At 35.4% G+C, this 13,113-nt stretch overlaps 1 protein-coding gene across 1 annotated transcript in view; it reads left to right on the top strand.

Moving 5' to 3' along the window:
• Positions 1-13,113, top strand: part of bt (projectin protein bent) — a 237,117-nt gene that overhangs the window by 8,656 nt on the left and 215,348 nt on the right. The window contains exons 5-7 of the mRNA XM_070090071.1: positions 3,972-4,499; positions 7,351-7,515; positions 12,535-12,561. Coding sequence (XP_069946172.1) covers positions 3,972-4,499; positions 7,351-7,515; positions 12,535-12,561 — 720 coding nt within the window. The remainder of the gene's footprint in view (positions 1-3,971; positions 4,500-7,350; positions 7,516-12,534; positions 12,562-13,113) is intronic.

Raw genomic sequence — 13,113 nt, 5'->3', positions numbered from 1 at the left:
TTCTTCACGCCCGGGTGACCATCCTGGCGTGATTCTGCTCACCCGACCTACGTCACTTACAAACTAACATTACGCTACTTTCTTCTCTGGATGACGCGACGGTCATTGCAAAACAGATTCTTCTGATATAAGCCTAAGTTTAAATAAAAGGCTCAATACAGATGCTGTTGGTTATGTCAGTCACATACAAGGGCATGAATTTACATTTAAGTAGCACATGCCAAGCTTCCAGAAAGTTTATTCATGGAAAAACAAAATTTTATTGCGATTTTGTCACAGAACCTTCGTCCAGCTTAAGCTTGCATTATACAGATATGAAAGAACCAGTTGTTTTATTGGTTTTCTATTTAATTCGGTTGTCACCCTTTCCATGTTCCTACACCATAATATTGACTGTTCACTGTTCAGCACAAATAGCCGTTATCCATTGCCAATTTTACAATTAAATAGTTATAATACATTAATTTTAAGATTCTATCTATTATTAATCACAAACTCATGTAGGCCGATGCGATTTTTATTCTAGATATACAAAGAAATAAAGGCCTCTCTCTCATTTCCCTTGACTGTTATTATAGTCGAACATTGTACAGACCTCTCCTTCCGCTGTTGTGGTCGCCTGAATGAACACAAGTAAACGTTACACTTCTTTTTTTCTAGACAGTCCCTATCCAGCATCTATATCAATATCCCTTTACTCTTCATAGTCTCAGAACAGGAATACAGAAGCAATCGTTGCCTTGATAATTACATGAGAATATACAGAAACAAACCTCCCTTTGGCAATCACAAGAAAAAGGGACTACAGTCGTAACTTTTCCCAAAATAACTTAACAATAAAAATAAGACAGTCGGGTCATCCATCTTTGCACATTCGCTCGGCGGCTACTGTCTACTGACTTTTTAAATTTTATCGACTGATACTGGTCCTGGTCTCTACGTATTGTATTACTTTTAAAAGTAGGATATCCTTAATGTTGCAAATTAACTACGGTGACAGTCATTTCAATGTCACATTGATATATGCATTAAATCATACTAGAAGTGCTAGTACCAGTACAGCCAAACTGAATTTATGTTATGAAAATATTATGAGTACAAATTTTTTTCACACTCACAGCAACTTACATAACACTTCAAACTGGCTTTTTTAAATTTGAGTTATTAAGCATCATTTTTTTTTTTTGCAAACGACCACTGGAGCCTTGAGACTGCACAATTAAGACCAAATTTCCCATTAACACGATTGGGAAAATTATCATTATTGTTGCTAGATTCTCAGTATCCATTGGTCGGAATTGTTTTTATTTTTATTTTTTGGGGGAATTAAAAATTCGTTTTACCTAAATGTAACAAATGAATGTTAACTGCCCATTGATAAACGTATTATATAATCACCCAATGCATGTGCATTACTGCTCTTATTTAAGAGATGAATTAAGGTATTACATATATTATTTATATTTAATGGAATTTAAAACAAAAATAGTTACTCTAAAGCCTTTTTTGTTTGTTATTGGCATAAAATATAATCTAAACAGCAAATATATTATTTGCTCAAAAACTGTTATATTTTAAAGCCTTTTATTTCATATATAAATTATATCCTTCACTCAAGGAAGGATATCTAAAAAATGTATAGTATTTACACACACATATAATGTATGTCATCCTCAACAGATAATTAGGCTAATATTAGGACAGGCAGTAATCAGTAAGATGTAGGATTGGCTTACGAACAGAGTGAATATAACATCAGGAAGCTATTAATACCTTTCACTACTTTTTTTCCCTACATAGGAGGAGGCTGAGGAAAAGGTAGGCAGAGCTGGGTCCATCTACGAGACAACACAGGGGTCTGATATTATAAACTGTGGGAAAAACAGGCATTGAGCTTTTGAACTGATAACATATAGCTATTGAAACTTGTGTCACTGAGTAAGATTCAGCGGGTTCTAGGCTGTTAAGGATTTGTGGTAATTGTCTATATGAAGGTTCATCTGGTTATACGCAAGCTTTTGTGTAAATTAGCGATGTCTTTCTACACGTAACCTTTTATCTGTTAGGCCTTTCTTGTTGTAAGATCTTGTTACCGATGAAGTGATCCTTGTCCAAGGAACAAAAGCTACTTCCTCTTCCTTAGATCAAACTCGATGCCTCCCATTCCCGGGTGTTGTTTGACCCTTCCAGTTTTAACGCTTACCGAATATAATACAAGGTCTAGTTTTATGCAGGCTATTTTAAGATGCAAGCTCTACTGTTTGTTTGTTTTTTTTGTTGTTTTTTTGCTAGATTTTTGTTGACAATTTACTTACATTTGCACAGTAGAACACGACAGAAATACCAATGTGTATAGTTAATATAGCAAAGGTTGAATTTTAGACTCCTCAAATTTGTAATCATATAAAAAAAATATATGTAAAAATATAAAGGATTTTGCGATCATAATTTGAGAGGAATAGTTACGAGAGCCATTTCTGTAAGTCTACAACGTTATTATTATACTTTTTACAGTTATTTAAAATGTTCGAAAAGCTGAGTGTGGCAAAGATCAGTGTCCCTGGTTAGGTACGATTGGCTGATCCGGAACTGGATTTGAAAAACTAGGATGAGTTTTGGTAGAGGAAGGTTGAGTGGTTGGAGAGGGGTAGAGTTAGGCATCAATAAATTCTGCCGAACATCCACGAAAGCCACAACTAAGCAAGCTCAAATTTACATTTACGATACCACAATGCTGGAATAACATTTTAAATATTAGCATTACAAATTCTAATAACGGGAGGCACTCAGATTCAATCCAGAGAAGGGGAAGGCAGGTACAATTCCTTGGATTAAGAGCCCATCACCCGCATACAGGAACCTTCCTTGAGAGGAACTGTATGATCAGGTTAGGCTGTTAGATTTACCACATGACTAGTAACCCGCTCAGAGAATCAGTTCTTGTTATTTATAACTTATTCGCGCTGATGTGTTATCAGTCAGGGGTTAATGCCCTAATCCTCTAGTAGATAGAAGTATTTTATAACGCTGATATTTAGCAACGTCGCTTCAGGATGATTTGATTCACTGACATGGAAAATTTATCATAATAAGATATGAAGACTTATTTTCCACACATACATAAACACTCATTCGCGCACATACACACACACACACACACACACACACACACACACACACACACACACACACACACACACACACACACACACACACAACTGTAGTTCAGTAATTTAGAAAACTGAAGCGACGTATTTGTGGCAGTTTCACAACCGTAGAACTAATAATAGGTTAACATTTCAGAATGTGTTTATAATGGCTAGAATAGCTTAGAGATGAAACTGCCACACATTTTTAACATAAAAAATAAGACGACTGAGGTGATAATATGTTTAACACAATAAATAACAAGATTGTGGTAATAATATTATGTCATAAGGAATATGTAGGGAATTCCCAACAAGCTGTATCACAACACACTCATCAGTGCCGTTAAGCAATGTTTATATGGGCTACACGCTCCATTACCCGATTTTCTGTCAGGACATATTTTGGTGCACTAGATTTAATGACGTCAAAGCGTGACTGCCGTTAGCTGGGTGACGAGCTTGGACAAATAGATTGTATGTTCTTCCATCGCGACAGCAATTCTCGTGAGCTCTTAAAGTCCGTTTGGTGCCGACCAACTACAGCAACAGACCTTCAGAGGAAAAATAATCAAGAAAATCTTTCTATTTTCCTTATGGTTTTGACTTCTAGGTATATACCTGAAAGAAACCCTACCCCTTCTACTGCATTTTCTACTTAGGATAATCATTGCGCTGGAGTATTCTGGGACGTTCACCATTTAAAGTAAGCAGCTACTGAAGTTTTCATTAATCATCTTTTCCTTTATTGATTTTTACACAATTTGCTCTCGTTAATAAAATCTGTTGCCCCCTTTTCCCCTCCCTTGCATTTATCCATAACAGACGCAGATTCTTCCCAAGAAACACGAAAATATTCTGTCAGATAACCAGAATCAGACACAAGAACCCACTTACTCTAAGGGAAGGTCAACGGACGTAAGTCACCCCCCAGGCAACACACAGTCAGTAACTCAAACAGAGAATCCACAGCATACAGTCAAATCTCTGGCAGCAATCCCAGCTAAAACAGTCAAGCCATCAGATGAATGGGAACCACAGAGTACAGACATCCAAGAAGCACATATTACAGAAGTAAGCAGACACACAAACACACAACCGGAAGACCAGCCAGAATATTCCGAGCCTATGGAAAAGTCTGCGCCCACATTGGAGTTGTTAGACGAGTGGACACCACAAAGTACAGGCACTCAGGAAATAGGTTCTGCAGAAGTAAGTATACCTACAGACTACACACAACCAGACGATAAATCAGAAAATCCCAAACACACGGGCAAGTCTCAGCCCACAGTCCAAGCCGGCACCGTCAAGCCAACAGACACGTCAGCACCACAGGGTAGAGACGCCCAGCAGGTACATTTTCTACAGCTTTAGTGGGAAGTAAACTTATACAGTCCCTGAATTCCATAAACCCATCTAACCCATTTGGTGTTCCTCTTCCATCATTGACTGTCTTTTTCATATTCTAGGCTTTGAGGCCTTTATATTATATGTTCACGTGTCCTTGTTCTCAAGCTGTCCCAAATGTTGACTGGGGACAGTCATATATGTTCAGACTACCCTTCTTGCATATTCTTTCTTGTGATTATGTGTAAGTAACATGATCCTCTTCCAGCAGTAATACCGGACACTTGACAGTACCTTAATATTCTCTCTAAATAACCGCCTAAATTGCATGTAGATTTCATTAAACAAAAACTCTAATGCTCCCATTCAATAAGGACAGCGCCGGACATCATCTCGATCCTAGTAACTCACTGAAAAGGAATGTTTTCTTGCTCGTATATTGTAGTGGGATAATAGATTAAATAAGGCTTTTAACTTTTTCCTGGTGCAAAATAAAGTTTAAATGCCACTAAAAGACGTTGAAACTTTGACTTTGAAGGAATAGAACAAGATGTGGGGACATACCATACCATGGGTGGGGTTTGAACCCGTGGTATGGTTTGTTTGCAGTCGTGTCATTACGATTTCGTGTGTCATGTGAGGACATGTTAATTGAGAAGATTTGAGGGTGAAGAGTTTTGATTACGACGTGAGTCGTGAGTTATGGGTGAGAATGGTGTCCGGGATAAGGCTAAGATTAGAGTAAACACGAGGCTAGAAGAAGTTTTGTGTGGAAGATCCCACTGACTCTGGTGTCTCCACCACCAGCACCTTACGTGCAGACCCTTCTCCTTTCCCGACGAGGACGAGGGAAAATCTTCCGAGTACTCGAGTGAGGAGGAGGATAGTTGGGATGGAGGATTAGACGTTTTGAAACAATGGGTAAGACGACTCTGGTGACACCTGTATTATATCGTTATTCAAAAGGCAGTTTACAGAGTGGATCAAATAGCTAATACTGAGCGTCAGTTGTGCTTAGTTAACTCTAATATTCACTAGTTCATGCTTGCAAGTGAATCATGAAATATTTTTGCATTTATATTTTTTTCAAGTAGATTTCTGGGGATGACTATTTTTCCCAATTTCATCCGTATATTTTGTATGAATGAAATAAATTTTTTCTTGTTCAATTTTTTTCAAGAGGCTCATGGTATCCCAGTATCTCGGGTACCCAGGGTAAGGGCTTGTGCCATAAGTATACATTGTACTACAACACCGAAGCACACTACCACTTTTGCACTTATAAAAGCATTGTAGTAGTAGTTCTGCTCCCTGTCTATGACTACAGGTTTCACCACTGCTCCCTGTCCATGACTACAGGTTTCACCACTGCTCCCTGTCCATGACTACAGCTTTCACCACTGCTCCCTGTCCATGACTACAGGTTTCACCATTGCTCCCTGTCCATGACTACAGCTTTCACCACTGCTCCCTGTCCATGACTACAGCTTTCACCACTGCTCCCTGTCCATGACTACAGCTTTCACCACTGCTCCCTGTCTATGACTACAGGTTTCACCACTGCTCCCTGTCCATGACTACAGCTTTCACCATTGCTCCCTGTCCATGACTACAGCTTTCACCACTGCTCCCTGTCCATGACTACAGCTTTCACCACTGCTCCCTGTCCATGACTACAGCTTTCACCACTGCTCCCTGTCCATGACTACAGCTTTCACCACTGCTCCCTGTCCATGACTACAGGTTTCACCACTGCTCCCTGTCCATGACTACAGGTTTCACCACTGCTCCCTGTCCATGACTACAGCTTTCACCACTGCTCCCTGTCCATGACTACAGGTTTCACCATTGCTCCCGCGGACGCCAGAACTCTCCTGCATTCCTTGTCCCTCGCCATGAACCTACCAATTTCCTGGACAAATACTCTTCCCTTGCCGACTTTCCTCTGTCCAGTTCCCATCTACCACAGCACTCTACTAATGTTTTTGCTCCAGGAGCTTTATCTCTTGGATACCGCTAAGCAAAAGTACTTATATATATCTTTGCCAATACTCTGAAATCCTTCGTATGCTTGACATTCATTAAGATGGCTGATTTATTTTAGGGGTGCGCACCATTACCATGTACGCCTCAGATTTTTATCTTAGCCAAAAAGCCTATTCATTATTGATTCATTTTTGATGTGCATGATTTTAAATTATTATTGCTGCGAGTCACATAGAATATGAGTGAAATACAGTTAATCAGAACCAGAATGTCAGGAATACGATGGAATACAGTGATATATTTGACACAACAATAATGTATTTCGTTGTTACTGAGGTTTCAACTTAGAGCATGAGAAATATTTTATAAACATTTGCTTCTTTGCTTTTCACATTATTCATGTTCACGCTCTTACATCAATTTCAGCAACAACGATATAAATGTCAGATTAACATTACTTCTGTCTGCTGTCAAAGTTTGTGTCATTAAGTGTAAGTCTAAATATTTTATGTATTATTGTTTCTACTGTTATATCTGTTGATGTTTCACAAGGCCATTTATTTTCTTTCTATCTTTGTGCCACCTATAGGTAAGGATATCATTTGTGAATGTTCTCTAATCTAACCACAACATTTATTGGTGTTAACATTATAATTTTTTAACTGTTAACCTTTAGATATTTAACACCGTTCATGATATATGATAGATCAGTCACAAATATAGTTGTAACCTCCTTAGATAAAGCTGCTTTAAACTTAGAAATATAAAGTAGAATACTTTAATATCTTTCTTTAAGATCAACTGTTTGAGTCATATTTTAAGATACAATAGTAAATCAGATGATAAACCACCTTCTTACTTGCCTCAACAGAAAAGAAAGGGATCTAATACAAAAGAGGCGACGAACCCCAATCCTGAAGGTCCTAAAGATAACCCACATCCTAAAAATCCGAAGAATCCCAAAAATAAATCAGAATCTAAATTGGAACCTGAAAATCCTAAAGATTCTAAAGCAAATCCCAAAAAGGATGTAAACGTAGGTACCTCTCTGGATACTGTCTTGGTGCTAACCTGGTGATCTTCAGGCTTATGATCCGGCGACGGCTTCTTGAATGGTTATGTGTTAGTTGGACACATATAGGGGGAATAATATACAAACAATTTTTGAGCAGGATAATGATAGGAGTAATAGATGGCAGATTCAAGACAAGGATCATATTTCTGAATAACGCCACACCAGATGACTATAACAGGATAAACTAGCTAATAATAGGTTGTGTAATCAAGCGTTTGTTTGAAATGAGAGCGTCTAAGCCATCATAGGACATTGCTGATAACGCTTTTATTTTAAGACAACACAAGGGTATTCTTCACCTACTAAGCACCAATAATAACAAAAATGGAGACAAATGGCGCGATGCCATAGGTGGTGAAGAAGGCAGTTAGAGAGAGGAACTCTATCCAGACGTTTCGCCAGTGTAATATTAACTGAAAAAGTGTGTAACGCAGGTGAAACGTCTCTATAAATTTCCTCTCTGCATTTGTGTCATTTTTTTACCAATAACACAAAAAATATGTCCGTTTACTAGTTTTAATCGCTAATATTTTTGTTTTTTATGAGGTGCAACTTACCCAAGCTAACTGAACGGATCAGTTAACGTAGGTCAATATGTATCTACACGGTATTCTTCGGTAACAATAAATATACATTAACGGCTCGCTCATTCGAAATATATAATATAACACAAGAAAAAGCCTACTTCTCTCACCTAATACTTACAAATAATTTCACTTGAAGTTTTATAAATGGCATGATTTGTGCTGGAGTCCTAACGAGTCCCAGGCTCGATTACGTTACCTGAGTACTAACCGCCCAACTAAAGGCTTTGCCAATCAGTGAACCACTCGAGGTTATTATACGGAATCCACTTTATAAATGCTATAATTTAATATTCTGGAATGGTTATCCTGATACAATATATCTAAATACTTCTTATTTAAGACCACAACCCTCCCCTTAAACAGGAATTAGTTAAAAACAAAGCGTTTAGAAGTCGTGGTAATTGTACCATAAAACGTTAACGCCGTCCAGGATATTGCGGGTATCATGCGTTCCTGGAAGCTCTTAGGATACCAGTTTGAGTACCAGCTTAGGATACCAGTTTGAGTACCAGCTTAGGATACCAGTTTGAGTAACAGCTTAGGATACCAGTTTGAGTACCAGCTGTGCTCTACAATTCAAATTTCTAGTTTCAAGAAGCCTTGAAGTATTTATATATTCAAGAAAGTGTGAAATCTTAGTTTGTATTAGGAGAGGTGAAGGGCAAATGAATTAATCTTTACCCTGACATCAGAGTGAAGCCGAATGTTGAGTTATTTGTGAACTCTAGGGGCTATCTTAGTCCAGGAATTAAGCAAGAATATTCATACAAATGTTTATGTGGTTTCGTGATCTCGGGGTAAAGGTACGCGACTTACTTGGCTGAAAAAAAATTTAGGCTCATATGACGCCTTATTAACCGAAATTATATGTCGTGTTCTTTTAGCAAAAACAAATAAGTAAATAGTGAAGGAACGGTCTTCTCACACAATAATTGTGTTTTTTTTTTTTTTTTTATAAATTTTATCTTATGGTTTGATAAATATAGTGACGTGAATTAACACTGTATGAAAATTTTGACTCATAACTAACTTAGCAATGAAAGTTAGTCTTGCTAAATTTTACGTAATGTAATTAAGCCTGAGTCTATTTCCTCTACGATCAACCTAGTGATGAGTGAAAAACATATTTAACACTTGGGTGACTTTATTGCCGAAATGTTTCGTCCGTACAACTGGTTTCAACATTCGAATGAAGGTCAATGCATCACTGGAAGCGGTAGAAATAGTTTTGCTGGGAGATGGTCAGTTTCTCAAGCCGGACCTTACATATACTCTAGTATATATACTAATAAATAAGGTCTGGCCTCATGCCTATGCTTTAGACTTGAGAGACCGACCACCTCCCACCATGGGTGATCGACTGACCACGTCAAAACAACTTTTACTGCTTACTTTTCAGTATTTACCTCCGTCTGGAGCAAAATGTTGCGCAGGCGAAACATTTCAGAAATAAATAAACCCAATTGTTGCAAATGTGTTTTATTCTTTTGCTTACTATTATCTAGCATTTATACGAGATAGTAATTTCGTGACGTTCATAGAGATTTTCCCAAACATACGAAAAATTAATAAAAGTTCGGTTTGACTACGCAACTTTTATTAAATATAAGGTGTAAGATAGTAATTGCTAAAAGAACGATGACCAAAATAGCGATGATAACTATGAAGAACAAGCCATGTGAAGACGGAAATCTTTAGCTCAAGATCTTTCGCACTTTTATGCGTCGTCAGGATCTATGCAATATTGTAAGTCTAGCAACAGATAGGAGGGGAAAATTCTCTCTGAGGCGCCGAGAAATCTTGAACTAAAAAATTACACCCTCATGTGCCTTGTTCTTCATTATTTCTTACCAGATTTTCTGGAATCTCAAACACAATCCGCAGTGTTAAAACAAAGAAAAGAACAGTTTCCATTTGGAGCAGCTGGTTTACATATTTTAAAGCAATTATGTTTTAATTAAAAAAGTCATGTAATGCAAAGAAAAATATTTTAATTGACACTAACCTACTGTAATAAGAAAAACGTATACACTTACATAAAAAGTAAAAAGATCATAAAATTGACTTATAAGAATTAAAATCCATTGTATGAACAACTGCATGTAACTGGTAGTTTGTTCAGGCCAAAAGTCACTTTCTGGATTATATATCGTGTTGATGACAGAAATGTGAAATAATGGACATGATAGGAAGGAGGGGAGGATACACTCCGGGTTGTATCATTACATCTCAGTATAGAGGATCCATTCTCCTTAGAGATACATGATTGGTCCGCTGATTTAATGAAAAACACTGACAACTGATATTCAGGATAGGAGTCTAAAAAAGTGTCAGCTCCCGCAATTTATATACTTATAAGAAACAATTAATAAATGTTTATTTTTTGGGGGGAAAGGTTCAGTATTCACACGAATAAAGATATAAAATATATTAACGTACTCGTTTAAACTTATCAATTTTCATTATTTTTTTCTTTAAATCAACGTACAATTTGGACATTTCTGAAGAGAATAAATGCTTTCTTGTGATATAAAGTAAACTGTTGATTATTGTTTTATGTGTTCAGTGTGAACTGCTATGGAAAATTTGAACACCTCATGTTCGAATTTATGAGTAGATGCTTCTATGATGATTTTGACCTTGATGCTGCGCTCTCCTTCTAAAGTTCCAGATCAGTGATGTTCAGTTGACCTTCCTGTTAATTATGGTCACTTTATAGTTCTGACGTTAACGTCTAATACACTCAGTTACTTCTTAACATAACAGTGAGAAACCATACCTCGGGCGGGGTTAGAACCCGCGATCAGAGGGTCATAAAACTCTAGACCGACGCTTTAGCCAGTGGCTAAAGCGTCGGTCTGGAGTTTTATGACTCTTTAACCGCGGGTTCGAACCCCGCCCATGGTATGGTTAGTTTGCAATCGTGTCATTACAGTATCGGGGGTCATAAAACTGTGAAGTACTGTGAACAACCACAACGTCACCGTTCACGTGTGCACTCACTAAAACTTTATGCACAAGTTTAATTATATGTTAGTTGACTTAGTATGGAAGTAAAAACACATCTTGTAGTGTTTGTGTTAATTATTCTACTTACGTAGAGTATATCAACTGTAATTTATAAGAACAGTTTAATTTTTATGTAAACCAACAGCTCCATATGATGAACTTTCATTTATTCATTTACTAGTTTTAACACCTATGATGGGGTTAGAGTTATATATATATATATATATATATATATATATATATATATATATATATATATATATATATATATATATATATATATATATATATATATATATATATATATATATATATATATATATATATATATCGTGCCGAATAGGTAAAATCTTGTGATTTTTGGCTTAAATAGCAACTCTCTTCTTGCCGAATAAGGCAGGCTAAAATTTTTGTATTTCGCAAAAATCATTCTGAACCTAACGAAAAAAATATATTTCATTGTGTTTGTTTATTATTAAATTATTTGAAAAGTTATCTAAAATATTTTTAGTTAGATTAAGCTAAATTAAATTACGATTGTTATAATAAGGTTAGTTAAGTTTTCTAAGGTTCTTTTGGTATAAAATTATTAATTTTGAAATTAACATAAATGAAAAAATATATCTTTAAAAGAATAAAAGAATTTTTCAGAAAGGATTTAATTTTAAATGAGTTCTTGCTAATTGACCAGTTTTACCTAATCGGCACGACATATATATATATATATATATATATATATATATATATATATATATATATATATATATATATATATATATATATATATATATATATATATATATATATATATATATATATATATATATATATACATATATTATATATATATACATACATATATATATATATATATATATATATATATATATATATATATATATATATATATTGAAATACAAGCTAGCTGATGTAAACACATTTCCCATAATGCACCTGCTTTTAGGCTTGGTAGCATTACATAACACTCATACAGGTTTAACCCACCACAGATTCTATACTTCACTTTTATTTGCACTTTTGGCGCTCATATTTGTTTTAGGAAACACTGTTGATGATACATTCTTAAAACGTGATTTATTGTTTTCTTTTTTAACAGGAAAAACTGACATAGCTGATGTGTTGAGCTCGGAGAGAGACGGAAATAATTAATATATTATATATACAGTACATAAGAAATTCTGTAAACCTTTGCCATATGAAAGATTATTAATCTATTATTTTCCCTCCATTCGCCGTCTGGCGTTTCGCCCATCCACCATCTCTCTCTCTCTCTCTCTCTCTCTCTCTCTCTCTCTCTCTCTCTCTCTCTCTCTTTCTCTCTTTCCACTCTTTTATCGTGCCTTCGTTCTCGCCTGGCGTGTAGAAACCGACAATCGTTGAGCCCAAAGCGGTAAGTGATAACGAAGAATTGCGTTATTTACCTTTCCCAGTGTCTTGCTTATGCTCACATTATGCAAGTTTTTATATATTTTTAATTCATTCATTCGATATATATATATATATATATATATATATATATATATATATATATATATATATATATATATATATATATATATACATATAAATATATATATATATATATATATATATATATATATATATATATATATATATATATATATATATATATATATATATATATATATATATATATATATATAGTAATTGCTAAACATTTTTTCAACAAACTAGATACTTTAATATCGTATTAAGGGTAGTAAAAATGCCAAGCATCACTGTTGATTAACAGTTATAACATGACATCACTGTTGATTACTAAGGATCGCTTAATATCTATGCTAATTAACAGTGATCACAGTCGTACCAGTTACCAGTATTCGAGCGATATTTTAACACCAACATCCCATATACGATATTTTAAACGATGCATAGTATATTAGTTACTTCATTTGTTACATCTTAAAAAAATTGTATAATA

The sequence above is a fragment of the Cherax quadricarinatus genome, chromosome 30 (assembly GCF_038502225.1).
Source record: "Cherax quadricarinatus isolate ZL_2023a chromosome 30, ASM3850222v1, whole genome shotgun sequence".
In the NCBI taxonomy this organism is placed as follows: domain Eukaryota; kingdom Metazoa; phylum Arthropoda; class Malacostraca; order Decapoda; family Parastacidae; genus Cherax; species Cherax quadricarinatus.
The sequence above is the reverse complement of the archived record's forward strand: the minus strand, read 5'-3'. Positions and strand labels throughout refer to the sequence as shown.